The sequence below is a fragment of the Ambystoma mexicanum genome, chromosome 14, assembly GCF_040938575.1.
Source record: "Ambystoma mexicanum isolate Mex_15411 chromosome 14, UKY_AmexF1_1, whole genome shotgun sequence".
NCBI classification, from domain to species: domain Eukaryota; kingdom Metazoa; phylum Chordata; class Amphibia; order Caudata; family Ambystomatidae; genus Ambystoma; species Ambystoma mexicanum.
The window spans coordinates 221,479,445-221,499,245 of record NC_090940.1 but is presented as its reverse complement, the minus strand read 5'-3'; the positions used below and the strand labels follow the sequence as shown (position 1 = coordinate 221,499,245).

General features: G+C 50.9%; 1 protein-coding gene across 1 annotated transcript in view; it reads left to right on the top strand.

Annotated features, from left to right (window-relative positions):
- The window catches only part of MAP4K5 (mitogen-activated protein kinase kinase kinase kinase 5), a 1,870,683-nt gene that overhangs the window by 356,550 nt on the left and 1,494,332 nt on the right, over window positions 1–19,801 (top strand). The window contains exon 4 of the mRNA XM_069638985.1: window positions 17,234–17,298. Coding sequence (XP_069495086.1) covers window positions 17,234–17,298 — 65 coding nt within the window. The remainder of the gene's footprint in view (window positions 1–17,233; window positions 17,299–19,801) is intronic.

Below are 19,801 nucleotides of genomic sequence, written 5' to 3'. Positions count from 1 at the left end.
GTTTTATCTTGCTGCTTGCAGTTGTGCACAGTACTTTCATGTACCTTTTGATGTTATTGCTGACACTCCATTCTGCGTCAGGCTGCTTCCCTCGGTCCGGATCATAACGGATCAGCAGGAGCCACGCGATTCGTGTCCTCGCTGCATGGCTGCCAAGCCACGCCCCCCATTTTGGATTGTACCGGTAGTGACAATTCTTAAGTCCCTTAGGCTTCAGCTGAGGCTGGAATCCGTCGACGAAAATGGTTATGCAATTCTCTTGCTTGGTGGCACGACTATACGGGAGCTGTGGTGTCCCTGGGGCCTGTTAACTGACGCTGAGTCCAAACTGCAGGGGAGAGATTGAATCTCCAATCCCTGCATTCAAATTGCATTACCTGCCGGGCAGTGGCAGGAGCACCAACATTACTGAAGAGGTAATGCCATTTAGGGGGGCCAACTGGGATATTCAAGGTTGAGAAAGCCACAAGGGTATAGGGTATAGGAGATAGATAAGCCCAAGCGGGCAGAAGCTCTACTGAAGCCATACTAAAGCATGCCTGTCAAAAGGCCAAAGTGCTTTGGAGAGCCCAGAGAAACAGTAATATTCAAGGCTGGGAAAGCCATAAGGGTTACAGGAGCAAATAAAACGCAAACGGGCAGGCACCCTATTGAGGCGTTGCTAAAGTAAGCCTGTCAGAGGGCCGGAGGACTTTGGGGAGCCCAGGAAACACAAAACATAACAAGCCTAACTGGAGAGAGAGGGACCCTGAAGGGTTCCAGTCCTTAAGCACCAAACAAGAACATTTTCAAGCTCCAAATTGGAAATGGTGGAATTGTTTTAAGAATGCCTTTTTTCCTGGAAAGAGGGAACCGTATGGAATTAGGACTTGGCATACAGAACCTGCGAGACACTGACCAACTTTAAAAAATCTAAACTTCCTGAAAAAAGTATTCCAGTGATTGGGCCAGGCAAAAGCCAAGTACAGAGACTATTTCTCCGGCATACTACTTTTTTTGTTATATTTTTCTCCGAAGTAGTGAGGCCAGATATCTGATAGGGTTTGGACTAAAGACTATTTTTTTGGACTTGGATGAGCACCCTTACTTTTAGTTTTTTAGCAGGAAATTAGCATAGCGTATAGCAGTAGGGCAATTTAAGCATTTTCTTATTTAAATAAACACCCTTGAAAATGTTGCACCTTAATCTGACTCCTCCTTCTGGTTTGCCACACTTCATATAAGGTTTACTGTTACTTATATGTTTGGGTCTTCGTGGTGTCACAGATGTCCTTAATTTGCAAGGAATGTTCAAGGATTTTATTGAAAATTCAGCTTAATGTTTTTTCTTTTGGTCAATGAGTAAATTGCTCCAGGATAGAGACAAGCAGATGGTTTAAGCAGAGGTACTGAGTGAATGAAAGGGTTTTGGAGGGTGAGAGAATGGTGCTAGTTCCCTCTCTCTTATCTCCTGAGGGAATTTCTCCCTATACCAGTTGTCCGTAGCCCCAGTTAGTGCTACCGAACGGTGACCCCTACGGTCTTATTAGCTGGCTTTGACTAGTGATGGTTCCCTAAGAGCAGGCGCTCTGACTCCCTCGAGGACTTTCTAACTTTCCCTACTCTGACACAGGTTAATGTTCTAATGGGCAATTGGGACAGTGACTTCCACTTACTCTGTGCGACTCTAGCTAATACACCCCACCCCTGTAATCCTCCCTCCGCTCTACCGTCCTTCTGATGTTTCACGCCTCCTATTTCTTGCCTCCACCAGTAGATGATTGTACTTCCACTACACTTCAGTACACCTCTTCTTGACTTCTACTTCCCTTCTTTTATTCCTACTGTCCTCCCACTACTACACTCCTTCTACCACTACCACTCTCCTGCTACACCTACTACTCTCCTCCTACCTCTACTACCTTTTACCCACTCCCCTATACAAAAATCCTCTTTTCACCAGTACCATTCAATGCACATTCACTCTTTACTTTAACCTCTATTCACTGGCCATACAAACAAGCACACTCACATTACAGAACCCTTAGACTCACCAAGCCAGTGCCTCACCTTTTTCCAAGAAACGCCTCCACACTCTGTGGCTCCTTCCTTCCTCATGTTGGTTTCTTGGTTCTTGGTCCACCCCCTTCATCTCCTCTGACCTCATCCACACCTTTCTGTTTGCTGTCTCCTCCTTTATACTCCCCCCCCCCCCCTCTCTTCCTGCCATTGGTCAGCTTTCCCATCCAACCTGCTTTCCTCTTTTCTCTCCTAGGGCATGTATGTGCAGGAACAATCTTTAAGTTGGGGCTAAGCCCTGCCTACTTTCTCTGTGTGGAGCCACTGCGGGTTGACCATGGTGGGTCTGCCAGCTGTGGGGCATAGCCTGTGACGGGGTTCTCATGACGGTCGTTCTCCCTGATAACCATAGTCTTTGGAGGAGGACTGGCCCCTCTCTCATGTCCCTGGTGGTCTCGGAATGAGCACACATCTCTGATGGAGAATCCATATGGGTGCCAAAGCAAAACGCTAATTGGCTTGTGCTTGCGTGGGTCTTGCATATCATCTCTCTCTTTCTCAGTCTCTCGTCGCTGCTGCTGCGGGACACTGGATTTACAGCATCTGTGAGGCTTGCGTCCATTGGCGCGTGTCTCGATCTCTGTGGCAGACATGGGGTTTGGGGTTCGCCTGGTTTACAGTCTCTACAAAAGATAGAAAGAGGCTGGCGTGAAACAAAGGTGTACTACACCACATTATTCTGGCACAAGGGGAAAATATTGTGCTTTGGGTTTCTGTTCCTCGTGTCGCCAACATAAGGGCAGGCTATTGGCTTCTAAGTATATCTCCCACGCTTCCAACCTTCTGCAGAGAGTGGTTCCCATGCCACTTTTTCAATGCCAAGTTACTGGCCTGGTCGCTGTGGGTGGAATCATGCAAGATCTATGCATCACTAGTCAAGCAGCACTCACAAGCTTTTGTCTTGTAGTGCCACATTCCTCCTTCTGGTTGCTTGGGGTTTGTAGATGTCCAAGGTGGCAGCTCCCTGAATGGCCATGGTCTTTCTGCAAACTTACACTATTCTTTCCAGAGGGTGCCTTCTTTCTAAGAGCTAAGGTGTTTCAGGGACAGAAGGTTTGGTTATACAAAGCTCGCAATGGACTGGGAATCCTGGGGGATCCACCATGTACCTCCGGGAACTGCATGATGGAGTGGGTTGTTGTCCCCAGACACAAAGGTCACCACTTTCCCATCCTCTATACACAATTAAGGGACTTCTTTGCAAGCCCCTCTTCCTCCATTCCACTGGCATTCTCTGCTGTCTTTGCCATCTAGTTCTAGAGTAAGGAACTGAGATGTGGCAAGCAGTCAGGTGTGAAAGGGGATGGAATCTACTACAGCTCATGCTCTCTGATTACACCATACTTCTGCTGGAGAGAGAGATTGTGGGAATAGGAGATGGACACCAGAGTAGATTTAAGAGTACTTTGTTAATGTGGTAGTCTTCAGGTTTCTTCACCGACTGATGTCTTCTCTGAGGCAGGAGAGTATCGGGATAAAGATGAAACCTCAGTCTTCTCTGTTGTCCTGTTTGTAAGTTCTTCAGTTTAGTATTCCCATTAATATCCTGAGCTCTGTCCATTAGCATTGTGCTCCTGGACCGAAGGAAGTCTGAATGATGCATTGTATTTGGGAGGCCTGCTTTTATGACCGCTCATGTTCCCTTGTCCTTTTTGACTGGCAATTAAATACTAAGCCTCACCCCTTTTTCCTTCCACCCGTTCCTCAGCCACCATGACACACCTCTCTACCCCGCTGCACCATGCGGGCCGACGCTTCCTCTGATGGTACCAGAGAACTCCTGCCTGTTCCTGGGTCTCCAGCAGACAAACTGCCTGTGCCCCTCGAGCCGTTCCCTTAAGTGGCATTGGTAGGTGTTTGTCCATCCTTGTTTTCCCCGGGTCTGGGCACCGTGGCCTGCTCCGTAAGCTGGCCGAAAAATGGTGCATCGTCGCCGTATTTACAGAGCACTGCTCGGGTTTCCATGCCACACTGCACGGTGCAGGGACGCACAGGCGGTGATCGTCCCGGTACCAGTGGTGATCGTTCTCACAGACTGACAAGTACTTTTTCTTGCTTTTTGAGGGATATTGATTCTGCTCTTACTTGTACCCTACCTAGCTCCTACATTTCTTTCCCAGCTTGTGAGGGCTGCTACAAGGCAGTTTAAGGACAAGTGTTTACAAGAAAGGTCAATATGGCAAATGTATAACTCTGTGTGCCTCACATCCTCTGTTCACTTGCCTCAATTTCCTATTTTTCATTTGACTTCTGATTTCTGAGGCAGCTTCACAGTAACACAATGGGCCTCATTACGAGTTTGGAGGCAGCCATGCCCTTAATAAGGGCGGCAGCCATGCCCTTAATAAGGGCATGGCTGCCTCCAAACTCGGGTCTGGGTTCCTTGAATGAGGAATTAACGGGCCATTCCAACCTTGGAGGACCCGGTAATCCCTCATTCAATGTACCCATCCCCATTCGAGCCCCCATAGGGCTTAATGGGAATGGGGAGGGAGCTAACAACGGGCTCGTTAATAACAGGCCCGTTGTTAGCTCCCTGGTCCCCTCGCGGGACCCGCAAAGGACGTCTGGTCTGACCAGACATCGTAATAGGGCGGAATGGGTTTAACAGCATCGGCAGCTCTACCGGCGCTGTTAGACCCATTCCGCCTGGGTCATAATGAGGCCCAATGTGTGTTCTTGACCTATCATTTTTATGCTTCATGATATTTTAGTAATTTCTTTATCAATGAATGGCTGCTTATGAAAACAATGCTGTGTTATTGCGCCAGTATGTCTTAAAGATTACACCTTTTGCTGCCCCAATTTACCTGCTTCTCCAGCATTGGATCTTTCATGGATTCACATGCTTAGAATATTCCCCGTCGTCAGACTGGGACCCTCGGTACACATATATAGCCTTTTCCTATAGGAAAAACTTCCGACACTTTTGTGTCCTATCTACGTCCTTTTAGGACCCGCCTACGCATGCTCCGTAGGCCGTCCCAGTATAAGAGGCCCGCCCCCGCGGCTCCACTTCAGATTTCAACCGTCTCCAAAGTAGTGGGATCTCCTCCCGTCGTCTTACTATTTTGTACAAGGTTGTGTAGGAGTTGGAGTTCGAGGAAATTTTTCCTCCATGTCAGGAAAAGTGCTGTTCCGTCCGTGCGCGACGTGCGGCTTGAAAAAAGTTTACGAGGGGGACGGACATATGGATTGTATATACTGCCTCCACCCTCATCATTCGGCTGATAACTGCGACATATGCAAAGGGTTTTCTCAAAAGACCCTCAAAGACCGAAATCGACAGCTGGTGGCATGGCTGAATGATGGAGCGGGGGCATACCCCCCTTCGGAGGTAGGCTCCACACAATCGGCGAAAACATCACACCGCGCTGCCTCGTCGGCACCACCGGCGAAGAAATCTCGACCGACCGAAAAAGAGTAATCTCGGAGTCATTCAGCTAGAGAATCCTCGTCGAAAAAATCGTCATCTTCATCAAAAAAGCATGACAAGGAAAGGCCGAAATCCTCCTCGGGCGATCACTATAGATCGACTTCGAGTCGAGAGTCGAGTAAAGGCAGGCCAAGTGTGGAAAAGGCGGGACCGCCTAAACCACCTGCTAAGTCACCGTCGTCGACGGCGGTCCAGTCATCGGCCTCCACCCTGCCACTGACGCATGTGGTATCCACCGTCCCACCGACAATGACTGCGACGGTGGCCTCGTCAACGTGGGTTCTACAGGAAGCCTGGAAGCCTGAAGTTTTTGATACGATCCCCCCGGATACTTTATTGCAAGAACAGGCTGTGTCGCTGTCCTCGGGGGAGGACCAGAGCGGGAGAATAGCTGGCCCGGCAGACCTCAGGCTACGAGTGGTTGACAAGTCGTCGACGAGGGGATCCGGTATACCGGTATCTGCCCCTCTTCTCAATCCTCAATCTGTTTTGTCGTTGGAAATTCTGTCCACGCTTCAGTCTTTGGTACAGTCGTTGGACCAGAGACTACCTCAGGTAAACCTGCCAAAGTCACCCGTCGACGAGCCGGGCCCGTCCGGTCCACCGACGCACTTACGCACGCCAATCTCAGCACTGGCACCCCAAGAAGAAGGTGAGCTGCCAGATTCGGAGTCTGACAGGGGAGCCATGTCGGATATCTCATCATCCCCCTCCAGGGATCCAACCTGGGAGTCAGAGGTGGAGTTAGAAACCCCAAGAAGCCCAGCTCACCGGTCCCCTCCGGACGACATTGCATCATTCCATTCTATGATGGAGAAGGCGTGTAAGGAATTTGGTTTGTTCCAGGAAGAACAGAAAAAGGACTGTTTTTTGTTCGACCACATGGGTAAGAGAAGGAGGTCTGTGTTCTCAATACCAATACTAGACCACGTGTGGAAGGAGGGGTTGCAGACAATGCGTCACCCCTTTTCGGAGCCGGCAGTGAAAGGACGCCTCGAGAAAAAGTTTAAGGCTCCAGAGTCTACCCCCAGGTGTTTATCCTCCCAACCAACGCCAGAATTGGTGGTGTCGGCGGCAGCGGCGAGGAAGGCGAAGGCCCAGCACAAGTGCACGACTCCGCCTGAAAACGAAGCAAGACGCCAGGATGCCTTTGGCAAAAAAGTGCTATCCGTGGGAGCAACCACAGTAAAGGCCGCAAACTCTCTGGCTATTGGAGCCAGATACGACAGAGAAATGTGGCACAGGCTAGCACCGTTGCTGGATCATCTTCCGGAAGAGCATAGGAAGGCAGCGATGTTACTTGTCCGAGAGGGTGAGGAAGCCTCCAATCACGCAATAAACATCGCGGTGGACCTCGCTGAGTCAGGCTTCAAGCAAGTCAATAATGGGGTTGTATTACGACGACAGTCATGGCTTAAGTGTACCTACTTCAGACCAGAGGTACAATACAAAGTATTAGATATGCCCTTTGAGGGAGACCTTCTATTCGGAGAGAAGGTAGACGAGGCCCTAAAGGAAATGAAAGAGGACTCGGACACGGCACGTTCATTGGGTGCCCTCCAGAGTGGCCGAAGCTACAAGTCTTTTCGTCCCTTTATAGGGGCTTCAGGTAATTCCAGATTCTCTGCGTCTGGAGACAGATCCTTTGGTAGGTCAGCTTACCCCTCCCAGGGATACAGGCGTGCTTCCCAAACGGCAAACCGACGCCGGAACTTCCAGACGTCCAGGAAGAGACCATCCTATCCGTCGTCGTCGAGAGACAAGCAAAATAAAGATCAGCAGTGACAGACAACACACTGGGGGGAAGAGTGTCAGCATATGTCGACGAATGGGAACGAATAACGACGGATCAATGGGTGCTGGACACTATAAGGAACGGGCACTCTCTACAATTCAAGCACAGGCCTCCGCACATTCCACCTACGTTCACCGCTCATTCCCATCTGAGGATACTGCAACAAGAGGTAACACTCATGTTAGCAAAGGGTGTGATAGAATTAGTTCCAACATCACAGAGAGGTCAAGGAGTCTACTCAAGATACTTCGTCGTAAAAAAGCCGAATGGCAAATGGCGTCCCATTTTAGACTTACGCGATCTCAACAAGTCTTTAAAGAGCCTGAAATTCAAAATGCTCACGCTGCAAGAAGTGACCCGCGCCGTTCAAGAAGGGGATTTTCTAGCGTCCCTGGATTTACAGGACGCGTACTTCCATATTCCAATGTGTCGGAAACACAGGAAATGCCTGAGATTTGTAATAGGGCGGACTCACTACCAGTTCACGGTTCTTCCCTTTGGGCTCAAGACCTCCCCCAGAACGTTCACGAAATGCCTGGCCCCAGTAGCGGCCTGGCTAAGGAAGCAAGGCCACCACGTATACCCATACCTCGACGACTGGCTGGTAAGGGGATCCTCCCCAGCGTCGACCAACAAAAGTTTGCAAGCCACCATGCAGCTTCTACAACAGCTGGGATTTGCCATAAACTTCGAAAAATCCTCTCTGCGGCCATCGAGAACGTTGGTGTTCCTGGGGGCACAGTTCGAGACCCAGTTAGGGCTAGTGAAGCCTTCTCTCGACAGAACTTCAAAACTCAATCAGCTGGCAAGCCGACTATGACAAACCACCAGGCTCTCAGTGAGGAAATACGTTTCGGTCCTAGGGGCCATGGCATCCTGCATCCATCTGGTGGCAAACTGTCGCCTTTTCATGAGGCCAGTCCAGGAATTCTTCGCGGATCGATGGACACAGGCCCAAGGATCGTGGTCAGACAAGATAACCATCGACGACGACAAGCTGCTTCGGACCCTTCAGTGGTGGCAGAGTTTCCACAATCTGAACAACGGTGTACCCCTACAGGAACCGGAGTTTCAGCGAACCATAGTCACGGATGCGTCCCTAACCGGATGGGGAGCTCACATGGGTACTCTTCAACCGCAAGGTCGCTGGTCTCCAACAGAGTCACTCCTACACATAAACGTGTTAGAGCTCAGAGCAGTACGATGGGCCTTGAAGGCATTCCTCCCACACATCAAGGGATCGCAAGTACGAGTACTGACCGACAATACGACGGCCATGTTTTATTTGAGAAAACAAGGAGGGACGCGATCAAGAACTCTTTCCATAGAGGCCCAGAAAACATTGCATTGGGCATTAAAGCACGAGATTTCCATCGTGGCTCACCATCTCCCGGGAGTGAGGAATTCGCAAGCAGATTCCCTCAGCAGAAGCATGGCCCAGATACACGAATGGGAAATGGACACAGTTCACCTTATGAAAGTGTTCGAGAAATGGGATCACCCCCCTCTGGACGCTTTCGCAACCAAGGACAACAAGAAATGCGAGCAATTCGCAAGCAGATGGCCTCAGGAGGGTTACATGGGGGAGGCATTCTCCTTCCCATGGACGGACATGCTCCTTTATGCTTTTCCTCCGTTCCCCCTCATACGGAGGACAGTACAGTGGATACGCAGATACAGTTGCCGGGTAATTCTAGTGGCACCGTACTGGCCGCGGCAACCGTGGTTCTCCGACCTGCTTCACCTGTCGCTGGAACATCCAATAGTGTTTCCGAGAGTCCCAAACCTACTATCCCAGGACAAAGGCACGGTGTGGCATCACGACCCGGACAGTCTCAACCTTGCAGCCTGGCTCCTGACTTTTCGGAGTTCGGTGCTTTAGACGTTTTGGAGGATTGTCAAAGAATTCTGCAGGCGGCTCGAGCCCCTTCTACCAACAAATCTTAACACCTATAAGTGGCGGAGGTTCTGTGAATGGTGTCCAGGACAGCAAGGCCTACAACCGTTGACGGTGACGCTGGAACAAATTCTACCTTACCTGCTTCTCTTGGCGGAGAGGGGTTTATCCTTCACATCGATAAAGGTGCACCTGGCGGCCATCTCGAGGTTCACAAGGAAGAGACAGTCGTCTCCTCTATTCAGCGACAGACTTGTGAAACACTTCATGAGGGGTTTATTTCAAACTTTTCCCCCGGTAAAATGTTTCCCTCCAACTTGGAGTCTCAACACAGTGTTGGCAGGCTTAATGAAACCGCCCTTTGATCCTATGGCCACGTCGGACATGAAATTCATATCGTGGAAGTTGGCATTCTTAATTGCTATCACATCAGCTAGGAGAATCTCGGAACTGCAAGCGCTGGTCGTAGACCCGCCATACTTAAGATTCTTTAAGGACAAGGTGGTCCTGGCAACTAATCTTATGTTCGTCCCAAAAGTTCCGACAGTATATCACAAACACTTGTCCATTGTTCTCCCTACTTTCTTCGCGACCCCATCATCGGCAGCAGAAAAAGCTCTTATACCTTGGACGTTAAGAGGGCTCTGAAATTTTACCTACATCGTACACAGGAACTCAGGTCTACTAGACAACTGTTCATCGCATATGGTCCGTCGACGAGGGGAAAAGCAATCTCTAAACAAGGATTGGCTCGATGGGTCTCATCGACGATTGCGTTTTGCCACTCCAAGGCCGGAAGGCCGCTGCAAGGGCATCCTAGAGCCCATTCTACAAGATCAACGTCCTCCTCAGTAGCATTATGGGCAGGAATTCCGATAACAGACATATGCCAGGCTGCGGCATGGTCAGTGCCCCACACGTTTACCCGCCACTACTGCCTTGCCAGGCAGCATGCGGACGAGGTGCAGATGGGAAGAACTGTCCTGCGCCATCTGTTTCAGTAAGGTAAGCTCCACGCTGTGGAGACTCTGTTTTCTACCTTTTGATACAGTATACTTTATGTGGGTAAGGTTATATGAGTAAACTTATTCCTGCTGTACATTGCATTGTGTATTATGGTGAGGGTATATTATATTACATTACATTCTCACCACCGTTTTCAGGTGTTACTGCTATAGAATCTATTCTAAGCATGTGAATCCATGAAAGATCCAATGCTGGAGAGGGGAATAGTTTCTTACCCGTAACTCCATTTCTCCAGCATTGGTATCTTTCATGGATTCACATGCGCCCGCCAGCCTCCCCGGAATGCAATGTATTTGCTTGATAAGTTTAACCCTTCCTGCTTTGGAGGGGCCGAAATCTGAAGGGGAGCCGCGGGGCGGGCCTCTTATACTGGGACGGCCTACGGAGCATGCGTAGGCGGGTCCTAAAAGGACGTAGATAAGACACAAAAGTGTCGGAAGTTTTTCCTATAGGAAAAGGCTATTTCTCCAGCATGGGGTCTGGCATGGATTCACATGCTCATGAATATTCCCCGTCGTCAGGCTGGGAATCCTCGGTAAAGAAAAAATCAGTATCAGTTTAGTTTCTGATCGGTCTTTCGTAGTAGTAACCAATCACTGATCTCTGCGTCATACTGACCACAGCCAATGACTGCCCTCTACCTAAGCCCCGCCACTGGCAGCCATCTTCAGATTTTTACTGCACGTTCAAGTGTTGGGATCCTTGTGCTATTGCTCTCGAGCGTTAGTGCTTTTTTTCACGTTTTTTCTCAGAAAAATTTCTCTTTTTTCAGTCAAAAGAGCCTCAAGCTCCACTGTTTCTTCATCCGATCAACGGGGACCCGTGTCGGATTCGTCTACGCCCCTCAAGGGTGAAGATTTCGTCGAGCCACGCTTTTGGAGGACTCCAGAAGTTTCTCAGGCCCATCTCGGACATGGCCCAGGAGAAGGGAAGCTCGACGCCCGGAAAGCTGTTCAGGGTCTGCCCTGGATGCCAGCTTCAGAATGTCTTTAAGGAGGACGAACACTCCCTTTGCCTTTACTGCCTACATGAGGACAAGACGCACGTGGAGAAGGACTGTGCGTTTTGCGGCAATATGTCGGAGTGGACCATGAAGGACCGCCATCAACGTCTCGCCAACTGGCTGGAAGGAAAGAGCCCGTCAGGCGAGAAGAAGAAGAAGTCGTCCGAGTGGTCTTCTAAGACTTTTGAGGGCGCCCCGGCGACGGGGGTCCAACAGAAGGCCAAGCACCCCGAGTCCGCTGGCACCGGGAGCGCCGAACGGTCGGGCTCTACGGGCGCCAGGCAGGGCGCATCCTCCCCGGCGCCATCAACCACGAGCCAACGCTCTGGCTCGGGTAAGAGGAAGGCCGAGCACCCGGCGAAACTCCTGGAGAGACCCCGGTCGTGCCCTAAGGCCCCATCGGAGGGGGAGCGAGGTGGTGACCCTCCCCCCAAGAAGAAGGCGGTGAGCGCACCTAAGGTGGTGAAAGCCTTGATACATCCGTACAAGGCCTCTATCGAGACAGTCGCGGCGGCCCTGGCTCAGCCTGTGGAGGCTACACCAGTGGTGGCGACCCCGGGGCTCAGAATCTCCCTGCCACCGCGGAGGGAGTCCTCTTTCATGCCCATCGACTGGACCCCCGTGAAACCTCCGACGGAGAAGAAAAAGGGGGGGCAGGAGGTCGTCGTGGCTCGGCCTCAACCTCTGAGGAGGAGCTGATCGAAGTTTTAGGCCACGGCTCTGGCGTGAAAGAAGGCCATCCTGTCGGGAGGGACCCCGACGTGGAAGACGACGAGGGCGTCGAGGATACTGACGGGGCTCCTGATCGCCCGTCGGATCTCCCTCAACCAGTGCCGCAAGACAACTTGGCGGCCATTTTGTTGGCTATACAGTCCTTATGCTCGGAGATGAGGACGAGACTGCCGTTACCACCAACGGAGGAACCGCTCCCGACGGGGGACCCGGAGCCAGGCCCTTCTGGGAGCCCTCCCCCTAAGAGAAGGAGGATTCATCCTCCACCTCCTTTTCATCCATCGCGCCCTGTTCAGCCCTCCTCCCCGTCCACGACACGTGGGGATGATACGGGGACTGACACGGCCGCGACTGGTACAGACGACGAGGTTTACGACGAGGATCTCCCGTCGTCACCTCCCACCCGGGCTTCCCCGCCCGATGAGATTGGATCGTTTCACTCCATGATCGCCAGGGCATCCAAGCTTTTCCGCTCTGCCCGGAAGAAAAGAAGAAGGAAGTTTTCCTTTATCAACGGCGCGAGACCAAGAGGAAGACGGTCCTTGCTGTACCTCTACTAGACGATATTTGGGATGAGGGCCTCGCCCTCCTCAAGAACCCATCCACGACGCCGGCTAGAAGGGATCGGTACGAGAAGAAGTACCAGGTCCCGGACGCGGCCCCCTTGTGCCTTCGGGCACAGCCGACCCCGGACTCGGTTGTCTCTGCGGCGGCCAGGAAGAAAACGGGGGGTGCGCGGCCTCTACGTCAACCTCCCCGCCGGACGGCGAGGGAAAGAAATTAGACACGATGGGACGCAGAGTCATCTCGTCGGCAGCGACGACGATTAAGGCGGCCAACGCCTTGGCTATCGTAGCCCGCTACGACAGGGAGTTGTGGTACAAACTGGCCCCCCTGCTGGACTTCCTACCAGACGACAAGAGGGCGGAAGCCCTAGAGATCTTGCAGGAAGGAGAGGTGGCGTCGGACCACGCCAATACGATTGCGACGGACATCGCTGACACTGGATTTCGCCAGTTGGGCAACGGGATGTGCCTTAGGCGGCGTAGATGGCTCAAGGCTACTGACTTCCGTCAGGACGTGCAGACCAGAGTCTTGGACATGCCGTTCGACGGAAACAACCTGTTTGGGAAAACAGTGGACGATTCCCTTCAAGCCATCAAGGCGGACATGGAGACGGCCCGGGCTCTTGGGGTTCTCCAGCAACGGCGGCCGCCCTTTCGGAGTGGCGGAGGCAAACAGGGTGCCTCCAAAGGTTCCAGCGGCGGATTTTCCACCTACCGTCAAGCGGCCCGTTCGTCGTCACAGGAAGCTTACAGGGGACGAGGCAAGTCAGGCGGAACCCGCCGTCGTCACCAAGGAGGACAAGGCGGCAAAGCCTCGTCGAAGCAGGACTGAACCGGCTGTGGGGTCGGGCCCCCACCGAAGCACCCCGGTGGAAGGCCGGCTGGCGAGCTTCGTCAGCGTGTGGGAGTCCATCTCCACCGACCGTTGGGTGCTGGACACCCTAGCTCAGGGTCACGCGCTCGAGTTTCTAAAGAGGTGCCCGCGCGTCCCCCCTGTGGGCAGGAAAGAACATCACGTCCCTCAACTTCTCTTGGAGGTAAAGGCGATGCTCAAGAAGGGCGCCATCGAACTCGTCCCAAAGAGGCTTCGGGGCTCCGGAGTTTACTCAAGATACTTCCTCGTGAAGAAGAAGACGGGAGGATGGCGTCCCATCCTGGACCTATGACGACTGAACAAATTCATCAAGGCACAGAAGTTCCGGATGGTCACCCTCCAACACGTCCTGGGTCAACTGGAGGAGGGCGATTTCCTGTCGTCGTTGGATTTGGAGGATGCCTACTTCCATATTCCCATCCTAAAGGGACACCGAAAGTTTCTCAGGTTCGTGGTCCAAGGGCGTCACTACCAGTTCAGAGCCCTTCCCTTCGGATTGAGGTCGGCACCCAGGGTGTTCACCAAGTGCCTCGCACCGGTGGCGGCGCAGCTGCGCCGAGAGGGGATCCACGTCTACCCCTACCTGGACGACTGGCTCATCCGAGCAAAGACGAAGGAGCTCGCCGTGGAGCACACGGCAAGGACCGTCCAACTACTCACGGACCTGGGATTCTCCATAAACTACGCCAAGTCCCACCTGGTGCCCGCGCAAGACGCACTGTTTCTGGGAGAGAAGCTCGACACAGTGTCGCTTCTGGCCTCGCCGTCGGGGGAAAGGACGAGGGCCATCTTGGGCAAGGTGCAGCGGATGCTGGTCGCGGACGCGGCCAGGGTGAGGTCCGTCAAATCCCTCCTTGGAATGATGTCTTCTTGCATTTATCTCATCCGCCTGTGCAGGCTCCGGATGCGCCCGTTGCAGGAGTTCCTGACGCGCGCTGGATCCAGACGACGGGCAGCTTCGAGGAGAGGATCACACTGGACGAGAGTTTCCGATGAGCGATCCGGTGGTGGGGCACCCGCGCACATCTGACGGCGGGCATAGACTTCCAGACCCCCGGCCACCAGGAGACAGTGACCACGGATGCCTCCCTGGAAGGGTGGGGAGCGCACACCAAAAATCTGCACACGAGAGGCCTTTGGCTTCCGACGGAGAAGTCCCTCCATATCAACGTCCTGGAGCTCCGTGCAGTGTTTTGGGCCCTCAGGTCCTTTCTTCCATCCCTCAAAGGCAAGGTGGTGAGGATCTTCATTGACAACACCACCACCATGTTCTACATCAGGAAGCAGGGCGGTACCAGATCCCCAGCCCTGTCCAAGGAGGCGCAGGATCTGTGGCATTGGGCCGTCGCCCAAGGGATGTTTCTGGTGCCGTTTCATCTGGCTGGGATAAAAACCACCATCGCCGACTCGCTCAGCAGAGAGCTGCGCTCGTGCCACGAGTGGGAACTACAACAGGATCTAGTGGACCACCTCTTCCGACGGTGGGGCACACCCCAGATCGATCTGTTCGCGACGGCACGAACTCCAAGTGCCGGAGGTTCGCCAGCAGGTTTCCCCAGCCGAGGAGCATGGACGATGCTTTCTCGTTCCCCTGGGAGGGCCTGTTTCTATACACGTTCCCTCCATTGCCATTGCTGATCCGGCTCATCAACCAGCTCAAGAGGTCACGGTGCAGGATGATCCTCATCGCACCTGCGTGGCCGAGGCAGATATGGTTCCCGGACCTTCTGGACTTGTCTGCGTCCCCGTCAATCAAGCTGCCAGTGGACGCGGATCTTCTCTCCAGGGAAGGAGGCGCCATCCTCCATCACGACCCGAAGTCGCTGAACTTGCAGGCCTGGCTCCTGCAGCGTTAGAGTTTGGAGGATACGACATACCGGCCGACTGCAGAGAGGTTCTTGCAAAGGCCAGGGCGTCCTCAACTCTTAAATGCTATGGACACAAATGGAAGAGGTTCTCTGTCTGGTGCCACGCACAGAAGATTAACCCTCTACGGATTACGGCTCCCCAGATACTGCCGTACCTTCGGACGCTGGCCAAGGCTGGACTGGCGCACGCGTCCATCAAGATTCATCTTGCTGCGATCTCCCGATACACCAGAACCACGGGGCGGACGTCTTTGTGGTCTCATCGTCTGGTGAAAGAATTCATGAAGGGACTGTTCAGATCGTTCCTGCCGGTGAAGGCTCCGGCCCCGGCGTGGGAGCTTAACGTGGTGCTGCCAAGCTCATGGGACCTCCGTTCAAGCCTCTGCACTCGGCTCCGTTGAAGTTCTTGTCGTGGAAAACAGCGTTTCTTGTGGCCATCACCTCCGCACGAAGAGTGGGAGAGATCCAGGCCCTTTCCTGCAAGCCCCCGTACTTGACTTTTCACGACACGAGGGTAGTGCTCAGGACGCACCCCTCCTTTATGCCCAAGGTGCCGTCGGACTTCCACCTCAACGAACCCTTGGTGTTGCCTGTTTTCTTCCCGTCGCCTTCGTCGCCGGCCGAAAGGACTTTGAACTCGCTGGATGGGACTAGAGCGCTGAAGTTTTACGTGGACCGCACAAAGTGTTTTCGGAAGACGTCACAACTTTTTGTGAACTTTGGACCTGTCAATCAGGGGAAGGCTCTCTCAAAGGCCTCCATTTCCAGATGGCTCTCGGGCTGTATCATGTACTGTCATCGGTTGGCAAACTGACCGCTGCCTGGCCGTCCGAGAGCCCATTCCACCAGAGCGATCGCAGCTACCACGGCGTTCCTATCTGGTGTGCCCTTGCTGGACATCTGCAGGGCTGCTACGTGGAGGTCGACGCACACCTTCACGAAATTCTACTACGTTGATCGGGATTCCAGGGAGGAGTCCAGGGTCGGCCAAGCAGTGCTGCGCAATCTGTTTGCCTAAGGTGAGCCTGGTGAGGAGGTAAGAATTGCTTAATGTTGAGTTTGATGTAATGCTTAATGTTGAGCCTTTGCCACCTCGTGGTTGTGCATGTGTGTACTGCTATGTATTCTTTATTCATGAGCATGTGAATCCATGCCTGACCCCATGCTGGAGAAGGAACAAGTTACTTACCTGTAACTGTTGTTCTCCAGCATGGGTCTGGCATGGATTCACATGCGAACCCTACCGCCTACCCCTCTGCGGCTCTTCACTTGGTCATACTGCCACTTCACATGCTACCAAATCTGAAGATAGCTGCCAGAGGCGGGGCTTAGGGAGAGGGCAGTCATTGGCTGTGGTCAGTATGACGCAGAGATCAGTGATTGGTTACTACTACGAAAGACAGATCATAAACGAAACTGATACTGATTTTTTCTTTACCGAGGATTCCCAGCCTGACGACGGGGCATATTCATGAGCATGTGAATCCATGCCAGACCCATGCTGGAGAACAACAGTTACAGGTAAGTAACTTGTTCCATATATGTACCGAGGGTCCCAGTCTGACGACGGGGAATATTCTAAGCATGTGAATCCATGAAAGATACCAATGCTGGAGAAATGGAGTTACAGGTAAGAAACTATTCCCATCCTTACCATGGTCTTCAAAGTACTCACTAATCCTACTCTTTCAATTCATCAAATACTTTTAACTGTTATATTGCAGTATTGTAGTGACACAGATCTGTGTCCCCCAAAAAGCCACACTATATACCAAGAAAGTTACATATAGAGATCCTGTTGTTGATGTTACCAGTTTCATTTTTCTGTAGAGGTTTAAAAAAATCACTAAACACACTTGTGAAACCTGTAGAAAATGAGACTATCTGCTGAACTTCAGTTGTAATATATGTGCATTCTGCTAATTTCTTTTTAATATAAATGTCTTTTTTAATGAATTGTATTTCTCTTTTTCAATAGCCGCGAAAAGCTGTGGATCTGTATGGAATTCTGTGGCGGTGGATCCCTTCAAGATATTTATCATGGTACTGAAATACTTGAATACGTCACTCAATAATTTTAAATAATTAGTGTAATTTCATCCTGAATTAACAATGTGGACAACGCAACTAAATTGAATTGCCAAAATGTTGCTTTCTCTATGCATAGTCCTTGCATGCGTTAAAGGAAAAATGACTTCCACCTTTATTTCATGCTAGTCCTATACTTGTGAATACGATTAGATTTATTTTTCTTGCTTTTTTTAAATGGTAAAAGTAAAGGGGAAATTCACTCAGAAATGTTAAGCTTTCAAACCAATGCCCATGTTAAAAAAATATAGATTAGGATCATTTTTACAAAAAGTTCAAATGTAAAATATTTGTGAAATGAGCCCCAATGTCCTGATTATTGAGGACTAGGGACCATCCAGTTTCTGAACTGAAGCACTTTTGTGTGTTTCAGTTAAGTGCTGCTCTCACAGCAACAATCAAGCAAAAGCCTGGGAGTTTTTGCTTATTGGTGCTGGAGAGCAGAGCTGTTTTCAGCATGCAGTTTCGGTCTGTGTCTTCTCTGGAGAGCCGTTTGCTTGGGGGTGCATGCTTCAAATGCTACAGAGTCCGAGAAAGAATAAAGTAATTCTATCCTGAATCTACTTAGCAGGGGTGCTGGCTGGGTAAACAAGGTAGGTGCTTCCCTGCCAACCCCCCCCGGCACAATGCAAATTATATTAACTTTCTGTGCTGATACGATGACCCATCGCATTTAAAGTACCTCTCTCAGGAGTGAGCTGTATGGCACTGGTCGTGGGTTTATAGCTCCAGGATATTTCAGACTAGAGTGCTGGCAAGTGTTATAATGCAGTTCACGTGTCCTCACAGCCTGGCACAGGGCCTCAACTCTGCTTAGGCAAGCGAGAAGGACATACAGAGGCAATGCATATGAACATGGACTATGCCTGTTAAGACATATGACATTCTTCTTTTTTGCTTGTGCAAATGCTGTTTTTGTCCAATTTGGGCACACATCTGCTGTGAAATCATTGCTCATTGTGAGGTTGTTCTTCTATTTCATACTATCTGCAGACAGTTTTTTTTCTGCAAAGAAGGCACTGTCTGGTTGCTCTGCTTCTTTAATTATTTTAACATTTATTTATTTGTTTGTATTAGTTTAAAGGACTTTTACAAAATTCAGACAAATTAATAAAACAAAACAAAAAAAAGTAGTCCCAGAACTCAGTTAATTTAATGGAGTCATTGTGACTGACAAAGTGACCCAGCGCACACATACACGTGGTACCCAGCTTCCGATACTCTGTAAACACGTGCCGGGCCGTCTCCAATTTATCTTGTAGACCACATATACAGCAGCAAAGCTTTTCGATTGCCAAGTTTGTATAGACCCTGTGAGTAGCCTGAAGGTATCTCCCTAGCTAGTCAGGACGCGGCCATCGCTTTTGGTTCCAGTTCCTGGGGGTGGACCAGTGAGGGAGGATAACCTGGATGGGGGGGTCCTTAGCGAGTGGGAGTGGGACACTGACTGGTGAGACATGGTATCCCCCTTCTTTAAAGACTTTTTCCCCATCCTACCACATATCACGTTCCAAAATGCTGCACCCCTCCCATCCCCCCTGTTTCCGACACAAACACTTTTGCACAACATGAAATACAACGGACTAACACCAGAGCAGTTTACCTGACCTGTCCCAATACAAGGGTCAGGCAAAGTCAGGCAATTAACAACCATGCACACAGTTGAAGAGGAGACAAAAGACGGCACATACCAAGAGGGTGAAAAGGAGATAAGCGAGCTTGCCGTTTCCGATTAATGCCTGTGAAACCTACGCACACGGAAACATAAGACTGCAGACAAAAGCCAGCATGCGTTGCAGCTGGTGTCGGCGTCCCATGAGACCCCCCTCTTATGATTACCAACCCGGGGAGAGAAGCTTGTCTCTGTGGTACCAACCTTGACTACAAAAAGAAGGAAAGAGAAGCTTGTTCATCACAGCCAGTCGAGGGGAGAGTCGATAAGAAACCGAACTGTGTTGAATGAAAAGTAGCAAACGGCTTATTTGAACTGCAAAAGAACTATTGTTTGTTTTGTTTGTTTGTTTTATTTGCTTGTATAGCTCACCGAACCCAAGGGTATCTGGGCACATATCTTGAGAACATGCTTACAATGTTTATACATAAAATACACAGGGAATTTCTATAATACACAATACCTCCAAACACGGGTGTTGTGTCCTTTCTGTTATCTAATATAACTGTAACACACAAAACAGAAAACGGACAAAGGCTTCACTAGAGCCAATTTCTTTATTGCACCATCAATGCAAGCCCTAACACTCTCCCTAGGTGGGACACACTATTCTAACCCTGCATGATGCTCCTCACCCTAGAGCGCGCTGTTGCACCGACTAAGGAGGGGAAAACATGCAGACAGGACTCACCCTATTTCCACATACAATGAGATAATTCCCAAACAAAATTTATTTACAATGATTTTTTAACCCAATCTTAATTCTCACACAAAGCAATTAAAATT